The sequence below is a fragment of the Equus quagga genome, chromosome 8 (assembly GCF_021613505.1).
Source record: "Equus quagga isolate Etosha38 chromosome 8, UCLA_HA_Equagga_1.0, whole genome shotgun sequence".
In the NCBI taxonomy this organism is placed as follows: Eukaryota; Metazoa; Chordata; class Mammalia; order Perissodactyla; family Equidae; genus Equus; species Equus quagga.
This window is the reverse complement of record NC_060274.1, coordinates 73,998,235-74,024,003: the sequence shown is the minus strand read 5'-3', so window position 1 is coordinate 74,024,003 and position 25,769 is coordinate 73,998,235. Positions and strand designations below refer to the sequence as shown.

Below are 25,769 nucleotides of genomic sequence, written 5' to 3'. Positions count from 1 at the left end.
GGACTGTAAAGGCCAGTTGAACCGTTGAATCATGAGCTGTTGTGCAACACATCCTTGGGCCTTCTCTTGGCTTTTGAGCTCAGTTACCGGGAATCAGCGTCACACCCATAAAGCTGCTTGATCTCGAGATCCAGGTCTGAGATTAACACATTCCCTCAGCAGGCAGGCGATGGCAAAGCTCTCTGCACCTCACAGGCAGATATGCATTAAATATTATCACATTACTTGGCCAAACAATACCTTAACTGTAATTATGTTTCTGAACTGTATTATTCCTTACTGATTAAGTCCTTTTGAAACCATCCACGTCATCCCCCCCCCCCCCCCCCCCCCCCCCCCCCCCCGCTTTAAACAATGAGACAAAGAATGCCTGTCGGTTGTAGCATCCTGTATTGATATCTGCTTCCAGATTTCAATGGGGAAAGGGAATGGGGACACAATTGGTAAGACCAAGATGAGCACCACATGGAGTGAGGTTGCGCAGGCTGTATGTGTACTGAGCTTATGGGAACGAGCCAGGGATGAAAAAAACAGGAAAGAGGAGAACGCAAGACAGAAATACTGAACAAAATTACCATTTTTCGTTAGTTCTAAACTTCTTAATTTTCATTGTTTAGTGGGAATGTGAAGCTTTCCAGCAGGCAGCATTTACAGTTAAACTCAGCCTTACTGCTGTCTAGTGACTCCTGCAAACTCTTCTAACCCAAAAGACCTGTTGAGACTTCTTTTTTTCCTACATGAGTGGACTTGCTACTTATGCAGACAAAGCCCTACAAGAGATCATCAGGTGCAGGCGCTGCCTCAGTGCTGGAAATGCCAAGAGCATAGGTCATCAATCCAACGAGTTAGCACTCGATGACCATTACACGGCGTTATGCTTCATACTCAGCAGTGAGGCCTCCAGACAGATATTCAGTCATCACTTATCTTTATACATGATTCTTCCGTAAATATTTTTCAATCACTCTCCTCAGTGTTAGTTAACAGAATAATTTCATGTTTCCTGTTTAAAAAAGTTTCCCTATCAAGTTTCAGCTCAACTATTCTTAAATCCAAGAGGATCACTATATAATATGCAAAACTGATTAAATATAAATTTTTAAAAAATATTCTTTACACAGCAAGGAGGATAAGATGAAGATAATGTAAAAAGAAGTCACTCACACAAACAGAAATTTTACCAGTCATTATCAAACTGGGCCATCACTACTCTTCCCACATAGAAGACAGTTGAAAACAACCTGGGTTTTAAAGAAATTTAGGGCAGTAAATTTAATTTGACTTCCTAAATTCTGAAAAGGTAAAAACTCTTCAATATCTCTTTCTCTAAATTACTCTCCTCTTAGTTTTACCATCTTTGCTAGGAACACTTTCTTAAAAACAACAAAGAAAGGAAAACCAAATACAAATGCTGATGTCAAAAATGATAAAGCTTATCAATCGCATAGCCTCACATGAGAGTAAGGCAACTTGAACAGAGATAATCACCCCCATTTTGTAGATAAAAACACAAAGTTCAGACAAGTTAAATGACTCGTCCAAAATCAGGCATCTAAGTAACTGGCAGTTCTGAGGCTCGAATGGAGGACTTCAGATTCTACATCCGGAGCTCAAGAGTAGAATTAGTGAAGTTAGGTGGAAACAGGGATAAATTCTAATTCTTCTCCAATCTTATATTTTGATTAGAACTTTAAACACACACATCGTCTCCATACACACACACACACACACACACAACACAACCTACCCCTTTTCCGAGTTTTGAACCGCTGGCCTGTTAGCACTGGCTTCTGATGCTTATTCATAAAATTTCTGAAAACAAAGAAAATAAAGATTACGTATTTCAAATAAGCAGTTCATATAAAAAAGTCTAGCTAATAAGCATATGTTCAACCTCACCCGTACTGAATATATTTTTAAAAATGAGATATAGTTTGAACTATTGAACCAGCAAAACTTTTAAAGTTGAATAATACTTAGCGTTGACAAAAGACACAGGGAAAACAACCAGATGCAAACTATGGCATAGGAGATAGACTCCATACTTTTGGAAAGCATTTGATGAATATCTATAAATATTTATATGTACATAACCTGTGGCCCAGCAATTCCTTTACAATGAATTTACTCCTCAGTTATACCCACACAAGTTATGCAAACATACGTGTGTGTGTGTGAAAGGATTTAGTTGCGGCATTGCTGGACGCATAAAAAAATGGAAAGTTAAATGCCCATAAACATGAGTCTGGTTAAATAAGTTCTAATAAGCCATCAAATGGCACATTATGAAGCTTTACAAAATTAGATCTAAATTTGCTAGATTTCTGGCCCTAGCTACCTCTCCGATTATGTTTCCTACATTGACCTCTCTTCCCATCACTCACTGTGCTCCAGCCACACTGCCCTTTCTTCGTTCAGTGTGCCAGAGAAGATCGCCTCTCTGCTGGCAAGGATCTTTCTCTGCCATTCGCGTGGCTCACTCTCTGCACTCACTCAAATGCCTCCTTTTCAGCGAGGCTTTCCCTGACCATCCCGACTAACGGGGCCCCTCTTCACTCTCTCCTTACCTAGCTTTATTTCTCTTAGCCATACCTGCCATTTTATTATTACCTGCGTGCCTATGGTCTATTCCCCCTAAGAGTGTAACTTCAGTGTGGGGAGGGTCTTTGCAGTTTTACTCAATACTGTATCTTTAGCACCTAAAACAACACCCAGTAAAGAGCAAGCATTTAATACATAATTGTCAAAAAAGCTGTTGCACTGACACAGAAAGATGCTCAAGGCATACTGTTAACAAAAAAGCAAGGTGAACAAAAGAACACAAAGCATAATTTTTTTTGTTAAAAAGAGGGTATATATAACATTTGTTTTTCTATGGAAGGAAAATTTAAGAAAGATATAAAAACTGTTAGTAGGTTTTCCGTTTCTTTGTTTACCTTAGAGGATGGGGATTTGGGTATTTCAAATTCTTCTACTGGATTTAATATACAATTGAAAAATATAATAAATTATCTTCAAAAAACCTGCTCTACAAGATCTTTTAAAAATTGAGAATAAGCTTGCAGGTATAAATATTATAATCTTAAACCATGTCTAGATTGCCTAAACTATGAAGACCAAACAAGTAAGATGTCAAGCAAATTATTTAATTACATTTCAAAGTTTTTTAAAATTGTGATTTGAAAATGACTAGATTTTCTCCATTAGCTATACTGTTAAACAATCAGGAAAATCTGCAGTATTCAATTAAATTAATTACATTGCAAAGATTAAAAAAAATCTTTAAGAACATAAAAAAATTATTATTCAGTTTATGTACCAAAACTTTCTTCCCATTCCATGAAAGAAGAGAAACTGCTATCATAGCAAGAAACTTCACATAGAAAGCATCTGTTTATCATTGAAAATTTTCATCATAATTTAAAAAGTGAAACTAATAAAAAATAATGAACACAAAAAGTAACTTCTTTCATGGTTTAAGTGGAGAGAATTTTTATCAATCCTATAAAATAAAATGAACTTAATACACCACGCTTTGAGACACAAACGTGACTAAGCCAGATTCCACACCCTGAAGGAGCACAGAGCCCAGCAGAGATAAAATTGGAACGTGTACAACACAATGAGAGGTGAACAGCAGCAGTACAGACCTGGAACAAGGGCAGAGAAAGTGATTGATTGCTGTGTGTATGGGGCCGCCGCTACATATTGAAATAGCTACAAATGCAATAAACTTAATCAATGAAATCTCATTTCATTTGACAGATGTTGGAAATAGAGCTTCTAATGCATTATTTATAGTCACTGTGAAGCTCTTTCGTTCAGAAATTTCCCTGTTGGCATTTTCAACAGATTCTACTCCGGATCAGCAAACATTTCACAGCGGCACAAGTAATGAATATATGTGTGTGCTCTTTATCATTTCCACACCTCCCCAAACACAACAAATATCACAAAAAATGTTTTCTTGTGTTAGCAAGGAAAAATACCTATTAAAGAGTTGGGTCTTGTACCAAGATACAAAAACAAAAATGGAGGCCAAGTAGCCTGAACCTTCGCTAGTTGATGAGCATACAAGGAAGCAGCTACTCTTTGCCAAAGACGTTTTTACTTTCGAATTAATAGAAAATATTTTAAAAGTGTGAGCCCTTTCTAAGAGTTTTATTTTAGGGTCCAGAATATAAACACACGGAAGTCCCTAATTAACTCTACTTTGTTTCTATTTTTCTGCTAATGGAGAATTACCAGCAAACACAGCCTACCTATGAGCGAATTACTCTATTTCAAAAAGCTCCATTGACACTTTCTTCAGTTCTAAACACAAAAGTTTGTTTCTTCATAGCCTCACTACGTGGGCTTAGTTTTCACACAACCTCAATAGGGTCTATGTGGAAAATAACATAATAACATGTAAACATAAAAAAGTACGTGAAGATTTTGATGTACACAACACCAAAAATTAAAACAAACAGACAAACACAGAGACTCACCTACTGGTACTGAAAGACTAAATGAAGATAATCCCTTCACTAAAGTCTCTATCGTTTAGCTGTTACTATTTGGAGCACAGGCCTGGCTTCCCTCTATATTTAGCTCTCTGTGCTACATTATAATCTGCTCCAGTGAGGGTCAGCCTTTATAAGGCACTCATGGAAGCCCTGGCCGAAGAGAAGCAAGGGCACTTTGAATAAGAAACTGTGCTAGCTTCAACCTGGGACAGCAACAACAAAGAAAGAGGAACAAAGACAATTTTATCAGGCCAATGTCCAAAGCTTGCTTTTACTAGATTGCATTGCAATTTACAACTTGAAATTAACTAACTAAAAATACATAAATTTTTTTTAAAAATCAGAGTTTAACAAAATCCTCAAAGACAAATTCGTCTGGGGTACAACTTACACATCAGGATGACTTGGCATCCATTCAAAACACTATATGCCACAGTATTTTGTCAACGCATACAAAATAAGCTCATGTCTCACCAAAATGGAAAAGTTCCATGGCTTAAAACAGTATTTTAAAAAATTGTATGTAAAATGGTAAAACAAAACGGATTTAAATATTTCCCGTCATCTAAGAGATTAAATTTCTTGGACATTCCACAAGATAAAAGAAGATTATAAAAATACTAAAATGATCCAATCAATCAAAAATTAGAAACCAGGTACTGTATTAGTGAATTTTTTGAATAAATTCCTATTTAAGACTAAATTGAAAGTTTTTTTTTTTTAAAGATTGGCACCTGAGCTAACAACTGTTGCCAATTTTCTTTTTTTTTCTGCTTTTTCTCCCCAAATCCCCTCAGTACATAGTTGTATATTTTAGTTGTGGGTCCTTCTAGTTGTGGCATGTGGGACGCCCCCTCAGCATGACCTGACGAGTGGTGCCATGTCCACGCCCAGGATCCGAACCAGCGGAGTGCGTGAGCTTAACTACTCGGCCCCGGGGCCAGCCCCTAAATTGAAAGATTTTAATTGAAAGATTTTTAGGTCTAACATATTAGATAGATTTCACTCCACCTTATTCATCTTCTAACTGTCCTTGTGTCCTCTGCAGATTCCATTCCTGACTCCCAACCAGACTCTGGGCCCAAGTGTGACAATGGGCCAGCAGCACAGAAGGGCCTCATGGCAATAGTTTACTAACTCTGTCAGTTGTGCAGCCCACCTTATGCAGATTGACACCCTGTGTGTTGTCTTGCCTGGTATTCTTCTTTCTCTTCATTTTGGAAAGAATCTGATCTACCAGAGAAAGACTTATCTTCTATGCAAACAATCAACTTTATGAATATGTACACTCTAAAGCAGGGTCACCACCTTTTTCTATAAAGGGATACAAAGAAAATATTTTTTGCTCTGTGAGCCACATGGTCTGTTTCAACTACTCATTTCTGCTGTTACGGCCTAAAAGCAGCCACAGACAATATGTAAACAAGTGGTCATGGCTGTATTTCAATAAAACTTTATTTACAAAACAAGTGGTAGAGCAGACTGGGTGCCCAGGTCGTAGTTTGCCAACCCCCATTCTAGAGCAGTGTATCCAATACAACTGTCTGGGATGGTGGAAATGTTCTATATCTGCACTGTCTTACACGGTAGCTACTAGACACATGTGGCCATTGAGCACTTGAAATGTGGCTAGTGTGAATGAGGAACTAAATATTTAATTTTATTTAATCTTCATTAATTAAAATTAGAATAGAAATAGCCAATGTGGCTAGTGGCTATCATGTTGGGCAACCCAGTTGTAAAGCATTCATTATGGCCCAACATACTTAAATTTGATAAAAAGGTGAAAATACAGCCAAAGAATAGGAACTTTTTAATTAACGTTTTTTGAATAAAATAGTTCTAGGGACAATTTGGCCCAAATTGCAAAACCATGTGGCTACAGCAGGAAAGAAAAAAAAGAACTAAACTTCAAAGTGAAAGTTTCTGTGTGGGGTCAATATTACTTAAGATAGCAGGGAAAAAAAGACTTTTGAATCTAAGATAATAATTATAGGCAACAATATTACCCTCAAAGTATAAAGTGTTTCATAAAGATACAAGAACACCAGCACACAAAACTCATAACACAATTGAGCCACTTCACTGCAACATTCTCAAAAAGTACTTTGTTTCATAGCAAGTTTCAAGAATCACCTTTTATTCTATATTTCAAATGAGTGAAATAATTTACCATTAAAAGAAAAAACTAAAAATTGCCCATAATTATAAACTATTCTCCTTTCCATTAAAGCTAAAATTGCAAGAACAAACATCATAAAATACTTTACAGAAAGTTGTCATATCCAATAATCATTGGGTTAATAACATTGTGGCATCATTCTCTCCAAAGCAGCAAAAATAATTAAATTACTCTCTAAAAGTTTAAATTATTAACATTCTAAAGCAATAAACTAAACATATGTCTATAATAACTCTATACAATTTGTTGCCCAAAATAACATTAACTTGTTTAATATCCTTATCATGATTTTGTAACAAACCACCTCTCTCTAATCAAAATCACCCAGCCTCTACAAAAGGCATCATTACAGCTCCTAGTGAATTCTTTTTTATTTCCCTCCCCAAATCCCCCCAGTACATAGTTGTATATTTTAGTTGTGGGTCCTTCTAGTTGTGGCATGTGGGATACCACCTACTACTGAGAGGTGCCATGTCCAGGCCCAGGATCCGAACCTCGAACTTAACCACTCGGCCACGGGGCCGGCCCCGTTCCTAGTGAATTCTATGTTAAGTTTTAGTATTTATAATAATTGAAAAAAACATTAAAAATTTAACAGATAACCTACCTATAAAAGAAAAATGTTTCTAAATAAAATCAAATATTCCTTTCTTAATACAAAAATATTACTGGTATATTCATATCCCTTCATTCTCATCCTTAATGGTATAAAAGAACAAAAATATCTTTCTTAAAATGCATGAAACTTGGGGCCAGCCCTGTGGCCTAGTGTTTGAGTTCAGCGCACTCTGCTTCTCAGCGGCTTGGGTTTGGTTCCCAGGCACAGACCTACACCACTCGTCAGTGGCCATACTGTGGCAGCAACCCACAGAGAGGAAGATTGGCATGGATGTTAGCTCAGGGCAAATCTTCCTCAACAAAAAGAGGAGGATTGGTGGTGGATGTTAGCTCAGGGCGAATCTTCCTCGAGAAAGAGGAAGACTGGCAACAGAAGTGAGCTTCAGGGCAAACTCCCTCAGCGCAGCATGCACGTGCACGCACACACACAAGCAAGAAACTTAATAGTTCTTGCCTCAAAAATTTACAACTATGTTTTCCAGTTAAGGACATTAATGACGGAGACTTAAATTGTGCAAAGCAACTAACTTATAAGGAAAGAAAGATCAAAGCCCAATGGAATTGTGCTGTGGAGAAAAAGAGCACTAAGAGTTAACTATGTTCATCTAAATTTTCCTTAAGAAGATATATTGGCATCATAAAATGTTCATTATAACATTTCCAAAGCTATTTAACATCTTAAAATTGTTAATACACCTATCTTATTTCTGAATGCTGATTTTTTGCTTCCCTTTCAATAAAAATGGAAGTATTCCAAAAATTACATTTTAAGTATCACTGCACAACCTCTGCATAGAAATAAATTAAGACAATTACATAATATCACTTTTTTCATCTCAAAGAAATTATTTTAAAAATCTTTCAAGAAGTATAAACTGACTCCTAAAATACTTTCACTTATCAATTCATACCCTCCGGTTAATGTAATCTCTGAGAAGTCCCCTAGGGCATGCACTTTCCCTTCTCTGCCCTGCCACTTTCCCCAGATGGAATCTCTCCCAGATTCCTCCCTTCCCCCACCAACTGACCAGGCTCATTCAACTTTCCAGATGGTCTAATCTTGCTGATGTCATTCTTACGTCTCTCAACACTCTGAAAGACACAAACACACACACACACTACACACATTGTAGCACACTTGGGATTTCAGAAAACCCATCCCTCAAATAGAATGTTTCAGGGTATTTTAATAGCTAAATGCCCTAAAACCTCTGTTCTAGATAAGTTAAGACCCTTAGAATTTTTGTCTGCAAGACAACAAGATTGTGATAACGACTGCATACCTACCATATTTCAAATTGTAAATTTTGAGAATTTAGAGGAAACGGTGGCCTAAAACAAGAAAATGTCCAGTGATTAAATGTCTATCTGTGGTTTAAATAAATGTATTAATTTATCAAGTATTTCGGGGTGCTTATTGTGTGTCAGGCATTGTACTGGAGCAGTGGTCTCACTTCAGGGTAATTTTGTCCCCCAGGGGACATTGGCAATGTTTGGAGACACTGTTCATTGTCATGCCTGGGGGAGGGAAGTGCTACTGGAATCGAGTAGATAGAGACCACCGATGCTGCTAAACAATCTACAATGCACAGCAGAGCCCCCAGAACACAGGGTTATCTGGGCCAAAATGTCAATAGCGCCAAGGTTGGAAAACTCTGCACTAAAGAGGAAACAACAGTGAGTAAAAGCAGAGACAGTCCTTGTTCTCTAGAGTTAAAAATCATGTGCACCAGTCTAAACATACCAGAGCTGCAACCATGCAGATATTTCCTTGAATGACTTGTTTCTGTTTGCCAAACATTCATGTTAATTGTAGAGAAAACAAATTTATCACTGAGTAGCTTGTCATAGCTAAAATCAAAAGTACAATTAGTATACAAAATAAATGCTTCCCACAGTCTTTGATACTCATTGATGTATTTCCACACTGAGAATTTCACATCCTCTGATAAGCGGGGAGGGCAGAGGAGAGGGAACAAGGTGGGATGTGAGGAGGGAGGCAGGAAAGAGGAGGCTGAGCGCCAGCAGACAAACTTCTGCTTTCAGACATCGCAGTAGTGAGACTAAAAAGACAATAAGGAAAAGAGGAACTTTAAAATGCAATCTACAACTGAAAAATACAATTGTTTAATTTTTAGGACTTGGAGAAAACAATGATATGCTAAGTAGAAAGAGCAAAACACTAAATTCTATATAGATACATGACATGATCTTAGCTACATAAAATACACTAGCACAAACAGTGGTCAACTGGAGCAGTGAGTTTAAGGGGTATTTTATTCCTCTTATTTTACTTGTCTATATTTTCTATATGATGAGTATACATAACTTTTATAATCAGAAAACAGTGTATGTTTGAATGAAAACCTTTAGCCTCTTCTGAAGTGTAAACCAATTTCAAGAGTCACAAGTAGATCTATTGTTTGTGCATATAGAGAAATATGCCACAGGATCTAAATATTATTTCCTACTAAAAGAAACCAAGATTTCTTGGATAAATGGCTGATTCCAAGGTTGCAGCAGAGAAGATTCAATATAATCCTGGAACATCTTGTGTCAGAAAGTAAGGAATTGTTAAAAAAAAAAAAAAAATAGATCAAATGACATAGGAACCACCTGGAGGACAATTCCACTGGCATAACCTGATAACCTGGGACAATTTCAGCACCAAAACAATTAAGGACAGCACTGGATAATAACTCAACTGAATAAAATAAGAATTCACAGATCCATACTCAACATTCATTTCAGAGAAAGCAAACAGTGCACAAGGGAAAGGGAAGTAACTGGGCAGAAGGGAAAGCTTTTCTTTCAGTAGAATGCCAACTAATAAATAGAGAAGGAAACGTGGAGCCAGAAAATCACCATTTTGCAATCATCGTATTAAAAATTGATTCATGCAAGAATCATCAATGTATGCTAATCGTACCCTGCCGTGTGTGTGCGTGTAGGGGTGTTTGATGATCAACAGGATACTTACACAGCCTCAAAACATCTTCATATAAATTACAAAAAAGAAAACAGTAACTGCAAAGTGAGAAACAAGGTAACACCTTAACCAAGGCACCACCTGTCTCTAGATGTTTTACACTTAGGACAGGATATTGTTTAAAAAGCACGACCTGAATCTAATCATGAGGAAACAAATGCATATCTAGGGACATTCTCCAAAACTGGCCTGTATTCTTCAAAACTGACAATGTCTTTAAAAAAAAAAAAAACCCAAAAGATCAAAGAACTGTTGCAGATTACAGAACCAAAAGGACATCACTAAATGCAGTATGCAATCTTGAAGTGAACACTGTACTGGGGAAAAAAAAAGTACACACACACATATATGACATTATTGGGACAATTGATGAAATGGGAGTATAGACTACAGTGATGTAAGTACGGTATCTATGTTAATTCACTGAATTTTATTATTGCACAGTGGTTCTGTAAAAAAAGTGTCTTATTCCTAGGAAATACACACTGAAGTAAGAAGGGGCAAAGCGTATGCAGCCTACTCTCAAATGGTTCAGAAATAAAAGTGAACATGTTCTTTAAAAAAAAAAAAAGGGGCCAGGCCCATGGCTGAGTGGTTAAGCTTGGGTGCATCACTTCACCAGCCCAGGGTTTCGCCAGTTCAGGATACTGGGCGTGGACACGGCACCGCTCATTGAGCCATGTGGAGGCAGCGTCCCACATGCCACAACTAGAAGGACTCACAACTAAAAATATGCAACTATGTACTGGAGGGCTTTGGGAAGAAAAAGGAAAAATAGAATCTTCAAAAAAAAGGTGAACATGTTTGTATAGATATAGAACCATGGGGTGAAGGCAAACACTGGAGGTCATACATATTTTGGGGAATGAAATTGGGCAAGGAGAACAATTTAGGGAGCTGAAAAAGCCTAGAACCCTGAACAACACAGATTTTGTATTTTCTGGGACTGCTTAGAAATCAAGCTTGCCACAGAGAGAGAAGGTGCTTTATCCTGCTGCATACATAGACTACCCAAAATCCTTGGCGTAAGCCAGCTATGACCTGCTTAACCACGCCCTGCACTATGTGTGTTATTCCTGCCATGGACTACTGTTCTGCATTATAGTCTTGATGGAGGAAAGATTCAGTACTTAAAACGAAACTATTATTAAAGATCATCATCATGGAAAGGACAAAGTCAACAGTGAAAAAAAAGTACATGCACGTAAAATAAGATGTGAGATTTTTAAAGATAAGAAGTTCTAACCTCTTCACTAATTCAAAACCAATACCTAAAGGCAAAGTTATGATTCCTGAACAGAAAAGGTTTTTAAAATTTTTAAATAAACTAGTTCATTATTTTTCCTGTATATTTAAAAAATATTTATCAAAGCAAAACACACAAGTACAGAATACTATATAGTAACTTAATTGATTAAAAACCATATATTCCAGAAATTACCCATCAAATTAATTTCTTCCTTAAATACACAACTATGAATTAAACTAATAATGCTGTCATTAATTAAAACTCCTTTTCATTAATATTTTTATGAACCTATTCTTTTATATATTGTTCAAAGGCAATGAATGCAATTTTCAAAAAGCACTTTAAAACATTTATTGATCAACTGAATTATCAACAGCGATCTCACAAGGTGATGATTTGGAAGGTCCATTATCTACCAAGATATTGTTTAACGTTATCCATGCTGTTGGCTTATCTCATTAATATATCTCATACATTTTATATATTATTATGCATACCACTTGATTATTTCATAAAAATGTGAAAAAATTAATACTTGCTGTAGAGAAAATAATTCCTTAAAAATCACTGTTTACAAAATCAACTCATCATGTAAATTGCTGAAAGTTTAGGAAGAAATTGGGAAAAAGATGGATAAAAAGTATCTATAATTCTAACTTTCAGTAATGGCCACTGTATACATTTTAACACACTGTATAATCCTCCATTCTGTTTTTTTGGTGCATACACACAGAAAAAATGTTTAAATCCAATTCTATCAACTTTTCTAATACTGTGACAAACTATAATGTAAAAAGAAAATTTCTTGCATTAGAACTTGCAGTTATGTGACTTGATTCAGTGACAGCCTCTAGCATCTTTATTTTAAAAGTCATGTGTTCTAATGCATCACTTTAGGAAAATCAGAAGCCTTTCTTGGAGAGGGAAATGACCTTTGAAATTTATTAATCATATTTTAGTTTGAAGCTGAGAGGAAACACGATGGTCTCTGTATATTATTTTATTTTATTTGGCTCTTTTAAACTATAAAGTGCAAATACACTGATGGCAAAATACTAACATAAAGGGTATGAAGTGAAAAATAAAGTCCACTTTCCAACCTCTCACTCCTGATCTCATGTCACGGAGTGGTGTCCCATTCCATGGAAATAGCAAGTTTAATCCTTCACATTGTCTTACGTATCCTTTCAGACAATGTCTATGGATATATGACAATAAATACACATACACATGTGTGTGTGTGTGTGCACGTGCACATACAGAAAATGAATTGAACATTTATGTTGGGCACCAAATAGGTACTAGACCATCTGCTGTCAAACAATCCATAAATTTATCAATTTTAACAGATGTACCATTCTAGTGGGGGATGATGATCATGGGAGAGGCCATGCACGTGCGGTGGTTTATGGGAAATCTCTGTACCTTCCTCTTAATTTTGCTGTAAACCTAAATCTGCTCTAAAAAATTCGTCTTAAAAAATCAGCAGGAAGTAGTAACCAGAGAGCAAGTCAGTTTATTGAGATTGACTCTGTGTCAGACATAAAACTGAAGGGAGTGTTTATGACTATTAGTTCAAATGGGAAGTTAGAAGTTATCATGACAAGGGGGACTAAAGTGTCCTCTCTTCTCAGCATTTTAATCAAGTAGAGAGGAAAATAGAATCTTCTGGAAAAAAATAACACCCTAGACTGGTAACCAGTGGGAGAATCTTGCTTTGGAGCCACTGCCTAAAAAACACGGTAGTGGACCTTCAGGAGGCTCAGAGGTGGTGGTGGGCAGGAGTCCCCCAACACTTCCTCACTCAACCAAGCCAGCCACTCCTGCCCCCATCCTCCCAAGAGGGGACCTGCCCAAGCCTGTCTAACAGAAGATTTGAAGAGCTGCACCCCCAAAAAGTTAGTTACCATACACACTATTTCACAATGAGGAGAGCAGGAACTGGAGAGAAATGCCAAAGCCTCGCCTAGGACTTACTGCGACACAGCACACTGATGATATGGGACTGTACTCCCTGACACAATTCTATAGGAGTGGACCACACAACCTCAAATTAAAGGAGGAAAAAAAAGACTAGTGCAGAGCTACAAACGCTCTCAAGTACGTATACTTTTCTAAAATGTACAAACATATAGAAAATCACTCATTTGTATTCATTCACCAAACATGTCTGGTACCGGTCAACAGAGATGCAGCCGGGACCAATCGGACAAGTTGCATGGTGCTCACTTTCTAGAAGGGGAAGGTGTGACCCAAGTACAGCACAAAAAACCTAGCAGTGAGTTAACAAGAATTAATGGTCTCCAGTATGTTAAAGGACATCACATACTGCATTTGAGTTACAGTTGTGTTTATTAATGTTTTAATAATTAAATGTGTTTTTGACTTTTTAACTTATAACTGATACCCATGAGACATGGAACACTTTGCAAACCATGGACCTAAACCCAGACCCTGATCTCACAGCCCAATAAGGCTCACGGATGTCACACCACCGCCTGAGGTCATGCACTCCATTCTAGCATTGGTGATACAGCAGAGATCAAAGTAGAAAACTCCCTGCCCGCCAGGAGCTTAGACGCACGGAACAGTCAGGCTGGAATCTGATCAACTCAGTCTCCATTTAGTGCACTTCCCAAACAGCCAGCTGAAGATGTTGCAGTGTCTTGGGTAATTATTTATACGACGCTTGAAGGAGGTTTTTTCATTATTTGCCTCATAGATTTTATGGTTTAGAATTAGATGGAGTAAAGCATAAATATTAATTTTAGTGTCTAGTTCAGCACTTGGATAAATTGAATTAGCATATGTTACCTCCAAAATGTCAAATAGTTCTCCATGGATTCTATTAAGGAAAAAAACATTTATCTTCAGTGAGAGGATTTAACAAAAATTCTGCCTCTTAGGGACATGTAAATAGTAGGAAATTTATGGCACCATGGTTTCTAGTACTACAGGAACCAGTTATCAAATTATTTCCTGCAGAGGCTCAATTCTAACAAAAACACAATCTTCACACTCCTAAATACCAATGCTACATCCCTTTCCTCTAGCCAGCAGTTTCCTCTGTACCACCAACTTGGGGTTCTCCTTCCTGTTTACAATAGCCCCATTCTATTACCCTGTATACAAGAAAAACATATGTCATGTTCTTCTTTTTTCTTAGAAATGATCACAGATCCAGGAAGCCGTCGAGGCTAGTTTGAAAAGCATTAAAGTCTTTTGTGTGAATCTACAAAAAGAAGAGGATGACAGCAGAACATCACAAAACTGCACATCCCACAGTGGCTTATGATGTCTCCTCTATAGTGCTAAGAGGTAGTGTCCTTTATTGCTACTCACCTCTGAGCAGTGGTTTTCTTGAGATTTATTCACATCCTCAAAAATAACAGTACCTCTAACAATTATTTTTTAAAAGTCTTCATCTAACATAAAAATAAGTTGAAATATGAAAAGAGAAAACATAATTCTCTATCTTTCACAGATTTAAGTTATTATTGTTTTCCTACTAAAATATTACTTCCATAATTAAGAGAATTAAAGATAGCCAAAGGAGTACATTATCTTTAATATTAATGTAGGGCATTATTCTTTCTTATGTTATCATTATACTATTTTCTTTCTTTTTTCATGTAAACTAAAAAACAAACAAACAAACAGAAAAACGAAAAACAAAGGATACATCTGATGTTAAAAATCATGAAGGAATAGTGAAAGCATTGCGTCTTTGGTATTTGCCAAAAGAATGGTTCATTCAATGAGTTACCTAAATCTTTATTTTCAAAGTAGATAGTTTACAAATGTGACCATCAAAACATTTTTTGGCACTCTTCACTCAACACATGCCAAGTTTAGAACAGGTCAAATCTTTCCACTTGGCATTTAACTGCCCCAAAGATACTTGCCAAAGAGATCCACGGCCTCAACATAGATACGAGAGTGAGCTAAGCATGTATTTTTGAGTGTACTCTGCTAATGTTGGTAGATTTTATATTAACAAAAGTTAGAAATTATTCTAAATCATCAAGTGCTTTTTCCCCTAATGGACACAAAGGAAAAATGCTGTGGAAACTCCTAATGACAACCACAATCCTACATTAAAAGATCCACATTAACCTGATTATTAAATACCTGAGTTGTATCTCAAGCTTAACCGTTTCGGCAATGTCTTTATTCTATTCATCAATAAAAGTAGAAAAAAAAAAATCTGAATGGTCCAATTGGAAAAAAGTCAAATTGAGAGAATAAGAAGTCCTAAAATTCCTTTAAGGTATAGATAAAAACAGCTTCCATGGATCAGATATTCAGACATGTTTATTTGCAAAATAAATTTCACAAAGAATTTTCTCCTTATTTTATCTTCTAGCCGTTTGGCTATTTACATTCTAGCTATTTTGGATAATTTCACATCATTTTGCACCCAAGGGCAAAATATTCTAATAAGTATATGGTTTTTCTCTTCCATTGTTTTTTTTTATGTCCATTATCAAGTTTCCTGCTACCACCAATTCTAAAGAGACTAGTTTATAATTTTCAATTTAGTATTAAACATGTGATGTCACATTTTATAAATTACTTGAGAGCAAGAACATACCATCAAGTGTGCTTTAAAATATAATATACCACCTTTACGATTTTAAAAAGTTGGCATATTGAGGAAAGCATGCCTTTAAATGAAATCACTTTTAGTTCCAGTGTGATCGGCCATAAAATTACAGCCAATATTTACTTTACAAATATTTATAATGTTCCGATATTTTATAGAGTTGTCTTCACGGACATTGTTTCCCTGGAATCCTCTCATTTTCCAGCTCTCTTGCCCAAAGTCACCAATTCTTCCAGACTCTGTTCAAAATCTCACTTTCTCCGGGAATCAGCAGCCCCACTGAGCTCTATCCTTTGTGGAATCCACACTTGTGTCTGTCCCGCCCTGGCTGGGGACTGAAGAAGGCTGTGTGGAGCAGCGGTCATCTGAGTGGAGGACTGGAGTAAAATTTGATATGCAGAAATGGGTGGGGAAGGGCATTCCAGGAGCAGGAAGCGGAGTGGGTGGGGAGAGGAGTAACAACAATGTTCGAATTAGAGCTGAAAGATCGGCAGGAGGCAGACAGCCACTCCAACATGCAAAGGGAAGTTCTCAAAGGTGTCTAACCTACAGGCTGACATAAGCAGGGCAGAGCCTTGGGAGGATTACTTTAGTCCCTACTGTTTCAGGGGCTGGCTTGTCTCCTGGAGGAGGGTATAAGCCTCTTGAGGACAAAGATCATGTCTCATCCTTTGTGATTCATTGAACATGACAGATGCACACCAAGCTCTTTCTTAATAATATAGAAAGGAATGTTAATTTTGAGATATAATTACTAGAATTATATCTTTGATGAAAGAGTCTGTCTTTAGAAATAATTTTTATCTTCCCAAACCTACAAAGACAGGTTTATGGCAAATACTCACGTCTATACAATCTTACTTTGAAATGATTTATCAACTAGGCCTGTAATTGTGTTATTCATATATTTCCCAGCTGTAAAAATAGACAGAATCAGCCCTAAAATAGCAATTGGTTTTTATACACCATTTTATAGTTGACAAAGTGTCCTCAAAGTCACAGTAGGTTTGGTTACTATCTGTTTTATATATGAAGAAACTGAAAGCAAGAGAGATTGCCTTGGAAAACACATCTTGTCACAGAAGCTGAAGCCCTGGTTTTGCCACTCCAACTTCCAGGGCTGTGGCTGCGGCTGAGCTTAGCTGCCTCCCAGGGACCACCCACCATCTTTTCCTACCAGGTCAGAAGAGCCTACTCAATGGGACTGCTTCACTCCACAATCAACAGGCCAGCAAGAGATTTTACTCAGAGGCTGATGAATGTAGTATGAAAAGCTGCTTTGTCTGCTGGGTCTAACACAATCCCACAATAGATAATCAAATGACAAGAGATCAAAACACCAATTTTCTAGCTTAAATGTATTTATCAATAAGGTGAATGCTACCTTTTTCCTCCTGATGCAGAAATAGTTTTCTATCTTTAATTACTGCAAAAGTGTTATTATCCTAAGAGATAAGATGCATCAGCCTAGAGCTTTAAATTCCACAGTGACATAGCTAACGTAAATACGAGTTGAAGCTGGATATATCCTAACGTGTGCTTCAGCATTACCTGGCAGAGATACTGGACTGGCTACCCTGTCCTTAGACATTGCGAAGACTTGGCTTTAAAGTTTAATTAAATCTTCTCTAAAAACCACTCAAACAAATTCTGGGAAGACACGTTACAAATGATACAAAAAAATTCCATGTTGGCCTTTGAAAACAATAACATTTACTAAGTCCAAAACATAATCAGAGAAGAACTTTAAATACCAAGAAACACAAGTTATACAAGAAACAAACACATAGACACAGAGAACAGATTGGTGATTGATTACTAGAAGGGAAGGGAAGAGGGAGGGCGAAAGGATAAAAGGGCACACGTGTACGGTGATGGACGGAACTAGACTTCTGGTGGTGAACACGATGTAGTCTACACAGAAGTTGAAATATAATGACGTATACCTGAAATTTACATAATGTTACAAAACAATATGACCTCAATAAAAAATTAAATAGAAAAGAAAATTATCATTATTTGAATTTAAAAATAAACACAAGTTATAGAGTTGCAAGAATCCAGAGAGCAGGTGTCAAATTAGCATTTAGGCAAACCCTCAGTAAGAACCTTGCAGGCACACCTAGTCCCGAGGCTGGTCCAGATTTTCCTATATTAATATACTTATCCTAACAACACTGATATTGTTCACAACAGTTTTGCTACTCCTTTTTTGGAAATGCCTTCTGACTTGGTTTATGAGACAGAAGAAAATCAGTATCTCCGCTTCATTCACATCTTGATTTTCTCAGTTAAACTAAATATATTTGCACCCCCTGTTCAGACTTGTCTGCAAATTACTTTGTCAGTTTCCAAAAAGGATGAAGATTAGCTGTCAGAGATATTCATAAGCCTGTGACATAAGCACTGAGTAATACCACCTACCTTTTAGTTTTGTGGAGAAGTTAACATGTGATGTGAACAGTTTATGGAAATGCATTCTTCACAAGAGAGTCTTTTGCAGATTTAGGTGTAAGTGTTTTAACATTTAAATGCATAACTGCATAAGCTAAACTCCAAGTACAGAGAAACAGCATTTGTATTTATTACTTTATGTTTTGTTAAAAAACCATAACAACAATTTCTTAGAGGCTGTAATACTTCCAAATTTTCCTTTTTAAAACTTCATTATGGAAAATTTCAAATGTATCTAAAAGTAGAGAGAGCAGTATAAGGAAGTCTATGTACTCATTGCCCAGCTTCAGTCGTTAACAACGTAGTCAGCTTTGTCTCATTTATACTCTTACTCAGTCCGTGTCCCCACTGTCAACAAATTACATTGAAGCAAACCTCCAATGTCCTATCGTTCCCTCCTTAAATAATTCAGTACATATCTCCGAAAGATTAGGGATCTTTTAAAAATATAACTACAATATTATTTTCAAACGTAAAAGAAAACAAAATTCCTCATTATCATCAAATATCCACCCACTCAAGAAATGTACCTAAGTCTAAGAAAAGAAAGTCAAATGTCAAGGAAAAGATTACCCTGAAAGATATAATATTCAAAAATGAGCCGTTCCCTTGCAATGGAAAGGAAACAGCACCCTCTGAAAGCAGAGAGCTGGAGGTCAGGGGCTTTAACGAGAGGGGATCCAAGAACAGTATGCAAAATTGGTATCATTTACATATGAACAATTTTTTTCTTGGTTCATAACATTCATCCAAATGCCAAGCAGCTGGAGATTGAAAACACTTAAAGACCTACTGCCCTTGGTTATGACTGTGTGTGCTTAGTGGCACATCACCTCACACTGCCAGGAAGGATTAGTCAAGTAGGGAAATAAATCCCCCTAAAATAACTTAGGGATCAAATTGAATTCAACTCAGCATGTACTGAGCACACAGTAGGCACAAGGCACTGGGTTACATCTTGAGAAACAAGGGTAAATTAGTCCTAGTTAATTTATAGTTTGGAAGGAGAAGGGGTCAAATAGATTAATAAACACTATAATAGAATGTCCTGAAAAAGGTGCCTGCTTTAGGTATTTTCATGGAGATCCAGAGGAAGAAGCAATTTGGGGGGTGGGAAGACTAGGGCTCATACGAAGATAGGAGACAATCGGAGGATGCCAATAATTACACCAGTAACTCCTGTGTAAAGATTTTGTTTATCCTATTTGCTGAGGGACAGGAACAAATGTGTTTACTAATGTCTGTATTTTCCTCACTGGATGGGGTGGGAGAGGTGATCCTGAAGGCTGGAGAGAAAAGGTTATGTATAAGTAGTATCTTGAAAGTTGAGCGATTCATAAGATCTGCGGAGGAGAGAGAGTCAGTGAAGAGGGAAGGGAGGTCACTCCAGAAAAAGAAAAGCAGGAACAAAGGGGTGAAAATTACTGGTATGTTAGGAAACCAGCAGTGTGGTGACATTACAGCAGTGTGTGGGAGGGGCTGGCTGACTGGAAATGCTGGCTGAGACCAGAAGTTGGAGCCTATCAAGCTAGACTTGGCCCTCTATTCTGTGGCCAGTGGAAAGCCATTGACATGTTTTAAGGGACTCAGTTCTGTCTTTCAGACTCTGTCTTGTCTTTGGGGGGATGATGGGTGCTCAATGTTTATTGAAGTGATGGTTCCTTGAATTAGCTGCATGGGGTGAGCGGAGAGAGAAGCAGGCCACTTAGGAATCCATTGCAATAGACTGGCAGAATTCTAGGGTGGGAGAAGCAGAAAAGAGATGAGGGGACACATATAAGAATTTCAGATATTTCAGAAATCATTATTTTTCAAAAAGTGAAGAAAGAAATGGAAGAGAAACCAAAGCATCATACCAATTCTATTACACAGTGTGGAACAATGTGTTAGCATGCTCTCATTTCTACAAAAAAAAAAAAGTAGAAATATCCATATAAGCTATAAACTCATCAAATATCTCGGGAAGGACATGAGAGAAATAGATACCATTGCATTGGACTGGGCAAAGAAGCAGGAGAGAGGCTTTTGTAACTTTGGCATGCTGGTCCACGTGAATATATTATCTCTCAGCTCGTTAGAATACATAATTTCCCCCTTACTGCCAGCCACATAAGCAAAGAATAGTGAAAAGAGAAAGGGTTTTGGAGAAAGATCTAGGTTCCAATTCTGGCTCTGACACCTCCTAACTGTGAGGGCACGGGCAAATTAACTTCTTTTAGTGCTGTCCTCTTATTTGCAGAAATAGGGATAATATTGGCTAATTCCTGGGTCACTATAACAGTGATTAAAATAATCCTATACAAAGCATCTGTTAGAACATCTGGCACAGACTAAATACTCAATAGTAGTAGCTATTTTATTACCAAGCACAAGAAAACTTCTTTGATGTCAATGCATTTTTAGCACAAGAAAAGTTCCTTAATCTAGTCTAAGGTATGCTCATTAGCTAATCTTATTCACATTAAAAATTTACACTGTACAAAATGATTAAGGTAATCCCCTTGATGAACACTATCCATTATGTGTCTGTTTCTAGAAATTGAAACGTATTCTTTACCTGCATTTCTAGGTAGAAGTTAGCTTTTGTCTTTAAATGTCATTTACTCTAAGTTTACTGAAGACATGTATTCACAGTGGACTAAATACCAACCAGGTGCCATAAAGCATCGAGAAAATAGACAGCAAATTGCTATCCTCGAGGAACTGACAACCCCAGTGAGACAAACAGGTGTGACCTTCAAGTAACCATGGCCCAAATTTGGCACAAGAGATGGAAATACTGGCACCGAAGTACCCAATTCTGGCCATGCACCCACTGTAAGATGTGAAGTCACATGTTAGGGGAGGTTACTAGCAAACATTTTCTTAGGTTTGTGGGTTTCTTCTGCATGATACTGTTTTTTAAATTAACTGGAACTGTGGCATTAACAGCATTCTAAGTGTTAGAAAAGATTGGTCACTCTCAAAAGCCTCACTACTTGTTGTTTGAACAGCCACATCCTTATTAAAGCATCACTCAACAAAAGTTTCTTTGTTATACATTGAGATGAATAATTTCAAACCATTTTCATGTGAGATGTTCTGGCTCAGATCTGTTCCAGCCTCTAAAGATGAAGCCTTAGAAAAGAAAACAGCTGGGGTTTAGGAAAGATTTTTGTTAAAGACAGGAAATAAACATCAACATCTTCCAGAATTCACAAGTGTTAGTGAACACTTCAAAAAAATGAAGGCATAAGGTCAGAGGAAAATGCATTTCACTTCATATATGGCACTCTAGGGAGAAAGAGTGGTAGGAGGGGATGCTTAACAAAAAACATCCAGATAATTATTCAAATATTTCTCTTTGAAGCAGACGGGTCTTGGGAGAAACATCAGTACTGGTCTGTAGAGAAACAACAGTAAAACATAAACACTAATTTCTAAAGCTTTCATTGATACTGTAAATATGTTACGGTTTGCGCGGCCTGGAGAAATGACTGACTTCATATTAGCAAGCAATCTTGTTAGTGAGCCACAGGAGGGTACACACTTGTATTTACCCGCCAGCTACCTGTGGTCTAAGCTCGAGGCTACATATTGCAGTTGAATGGAGGTTGGATTAAGAGGCTAATCTAAGGCTATATATAGACAGCAACACCAATTTAATCTCCGCCCCCTTCCCCTCCCCTCCCTATTTCCATAAATCTCAAGATCTGAGTTACAAAGAGACTGGGAACTCTAGCAGAGCGACGAAGAGGCCCTTCCTCCCCCAAGCCGTCTCTCATAAACGAAGTATCATTGCAAGTGTAAACTGCTTCCAAATATCCTTAACAGGCACCACAGGGCGATCAGATCCGGTTTTCTACTACAGCTTCCACAGAAGCTAAAGGAGATGACAAGTAGAGGCGGGGGGAGGTGTTTTGAGGCTTTGCCAAAAGAAAACTACCTTCTCCCGAGACTATTTGCATCGTGCGTTCACCTCGCTCGTAATGGGGAGCTCTCCTCCCCAACCCACCCCCAGCCCAGAGCCCCATCTCTCGGCAGCTGCATCTGGCAGTGCCACGCACGAGACGAAGTGCACCCGCCACTTCCCACCGCGTGGCGGACCCCCGCCCGCTCGCAGTCCCAGGGTCTCCAGGGGCGGCCAAATGTGGCAAGTGGCGGGTCTTCACTCCGGGGCACTGCTACGCGGTATATGTGACGGTAAGGGGTGGAGGGGAAGCTTCCCCACCGAGAGACAGGAAGCCGCCCCAGCAGGCAGGCACATGCTTTCACCCGGCCAGCTCCGGTCCGGGTGAAGCCCCCGGCGGGGTGGCGGACGCGGCTCCCGCAGCCCTCGCGGCTCCCTCGGCCCTACCTGGGTTGCCTCTCACCTGTCCGAAGGGGTAGCGGCGACGCGCGAGGCTGGGGGCTGCGGCGATTCCGGCAGCGGCAGTGGCAGCGGCGGCGGTGGCGGCGGCAGACAATGGAGGAGTGAAGGACAGACACATTGACATCGACACACGGAGCCCGGCGCAGCCCCGCCTCCCGCACCGCCCCTGCCTCCCGGGCCTCCCCCCGGAGCGGGCCGCGCCACTCCTGGGGAAATGGGGGAGGTGTAGCGAGAGCGGGGGACCTCTGTACGCCCTAAGCAGCAATAACCGGAAACACAACTTCTAGTAGAGAATTTTAAATACTGTGTGTCCCTAACTACCTGAACTGGACAGGATGGGGTTGGCGGAGCGTGTAAGAGGAATTTAATCCCTCCCTCTGGTTTTCTCCGCTTGGTTTTTCCTTCCCAGGCTGCTCCAATGGGAGTCTCTCCCTGCGGCCTCCTGCAGCTCCGCCTCCCGGCTGGACCAATGACGCGCGGGGGCGGTGACTGCAGCTGGGCCTGCAGACTCCGCTGGCCCGGCTCGCCCGAGCTCGCCCGCTGCTCGCCAGCCCGGGAGCGGGAGGAGAGAATTCGAACGCTTCCGCTGTTGGCTACTCAGTATCGTGGTTGCCTCATTGCGGCTGGCGTTCCTTATACAGACACATCGTTTCTTTGTAATACTTCTAAAGAAACGGAATAACCTTCAAGCTGGCGGGAGCAATGGTTCACATAAAGAAAGGCGAGCTGACCCAGGAGGAAAAGGAGCTGCTGGAAGTCATCGGGAAAGGTAATGGGTGCTGGGCTGCGGCCGGGCGCTGCCAGCCTGGCCGGGGGGCGTGGCGGCGCCTGGGAGGCACTCCTGGGCCCGGCTGACCCTGGGCTGCCGTTCTACGAGGTTGGCAGCCTGGGATCGAGAAATAGTGTTTCTCCCTTCAGTCTGGGACCCGTGGTGGGGGAGAGCTGCTGCTGGGAAAAGAGCGGAGGTTGCAGAGGCTCGTCCTCTAACGCAGCTTTGGGAAAGGTACACGTTTCCAGGCCCTACTTCAGATTATAGAGAGCGACCCCGGGGTGGGGGCCCCAGGATGGGCATTCTTCAAAACTCCTCAAGTGATTTTGTCCGCGGTCCGTCTTCGAGAGTGGCCTTGTAGTTTCAGGTTCTTAGACGGGTGTCTAAAGGGCTGTTTCGACTTCCGGAGGCCGAAAGATCTGGATCCTTGGGCTGTCCCCGCCCCCGCTTGGGGGTGGAGGATCTCCTAGTGAGAGGGCTTCTTTATAAGGTCAGAGAACTAGGTCTCTAATTTGCCGCGTCGAGATTTCCGCGTCCAGGGCCTCTCCGGCTTCCTTCGAGAAGCCCCCGGCCGCCTCTGGAAACCAAAGAGAAGCGAGGAGGTTGGCGAGGCGTCCACGCCTGTCGGCGCACTTAGCACCGCCGGGATTTTCGGATCGCGCTTTCCCTTCCTACTCTCCCAACGCGTGTCCCGCTTCCGCCGCTCGGGGTCGTAGGGAGGGAGACTCAGGCCCTGGGGACCAGCTAGAAGCCATGTTTTCCCCTCAGTCCCCGGGAGGACGTCCCAAAGGAGTTCCCTGCTAAGTCCCGTTACCTGGCAGGTGACATAAGTGTGGCTACGTGGCTTCTCCTGAACCATCACGGCGCAGGGATGGGGGAGTGTGGGACTGCGGGCACAGTTAACGTGGTTGTTTTAAGCTCAACAGTGAGAAAGCCACGTCTGCCATCGAATGGCAGAGAGGCCAGTCATTGCAGCATAAAGACCCTCCCAGATTCCAGTCTTCTTTCTGTCCAGGTAGCCAGGCTCAAATCTGGACCCTCAGAGAGTAAGGCAAATTTTTTCTGCATACTGACAAGGAAAGTCTAAATGTAAAGGAGAAAATAAAATCGGATTTGAGTTCAACAGGTGCTGATGAGCTGAGCCCACACCATCTGATCCGAACAGTTTTAAGTCAGTCGCAGCTCTATTTTTTATGATGTGTTCTTTGCCTAGAATTGTAGGACTTTGAGTTGGTGTTTTTATTGTTTCTTCTGCGCGGTTCTCGCTGACCTATTTGGCACTGCAGTCTTTCTGTTCCCGACTGTCTCTGGGTCATTTCTCCCTGCCTTTGGCGGCGCTGGGATTCAATTCAGCAAACAACGTGAGTCCCAGCCGTGTGCCAGGTCCTGTGCTGGGCAAAAAGGAGACAATGGATCAACACGAAATCCACCAGGAACGCAAATTGTGTTTTTTAAACAGTCCAGAGCTATCATGTTCTCTCAAAAGTGTAAACCAGTGAACAGTTTTACAAAGTGAGTCTCTGAAAGGGGTACGTGGTCGTGGGTAGAGCCTTGGATATATTCTTAGGTGTCTGCCAGTTTGTATTTTAAAGACTAAATGAAAGAGAATTAATGGGAATTTAGTCTGGTTAGTGCTGTGATATTTCTGGGCCCACGTCGTGGGTCAAGTTGTACCAGTGCACGGACACTGTGTTTCAGCAATTTATTTGGCTCAAGCCCATGAGAAAAGAACTGAGGTGAACTTAGTCCGTGATACACTCTTGTCAAGTGAAGGTCCGTGGGTCATCACTGTATTGTCAAAGAAAAGGAATGGGAGATATGAGAAAATAACAACTATAACCAAGGTTTATTGAATATTATTATGAGCCAGGCATAGTTCTTAGCACTCTACATGTATTGATGTATTTAATATTGATGAGCTAGTTATTTTTAAGCTACAGCATTCCTAACCCTGCAGGTCTGGCTTGGAATCCTGCCTCAGTCATTTGCTGGTGATGTGGCCTTGGACAAGTTACTGTTTCTGAGCTTCAGGTTCTCCATGTG

General features: G+C 39.6%; 2 protein-coding genes across 5 annotated transcripts in view; one reads left to right on the top strand and one right to left on the bottom strand.

Moving 5' to 3' along the window:
* Positions 1–23,110, bottom strand: part of BZW2 (basic leucine zipper and W2 domains 2) — a 59,542-nt gene extending 36,432 nt beyond the window's left edge. Inside the window, exons 1-2 of one of the 3 annotated variants that reach the window (XM_046670097.1) lie at positions 22,959–23,110; positions 1,748–1,812 (exon numbers count right to left, since the gene is read on the bottom strand). In XM_046670097.1, coding sequence (XP_046526053.1) covers positions 1,748–1,805 — 58 coding nt within the window. In that variant the 5' untranslated portion in view covers positions 1,806–1,812; positions 22,959–23,110. Of the gene's footprint in view, positions 1–1,747; positions 1,813–4,490; positions 4,510–22,942 lie in introns of those variants that run through there. The other 2 variants (XM_046670098.1, XM_046670096.1) reach the window with 2 other exon arrangements.
* Positions 23,111–23,456: 346 nt separating this feature from the next.
* The window catches only part of ANKMY2 (ankyrin repeat and MYND domain containing 2), a 38,918-nt gene continuing 36,605 nt past the window's right edge, over positions 23,457–25,769 (top strand). The window contains exon 1 of one of the 2 annotated variants that reach the window (XM_046669869.1): positions 23,457–23,726. In XM_046669869.1, coding sequence (XP_046525825.1) covers positions 23,660–23,726 — 67 coding nt within the window. In that variant the 5' untranslated portion in view covers positions 23,457–23,659. The remainder of the gene's footprint in view (positions 23,727–25,769) is intronic. The other variant, XM_046669871.1, reaches the window with a different exon arrangement.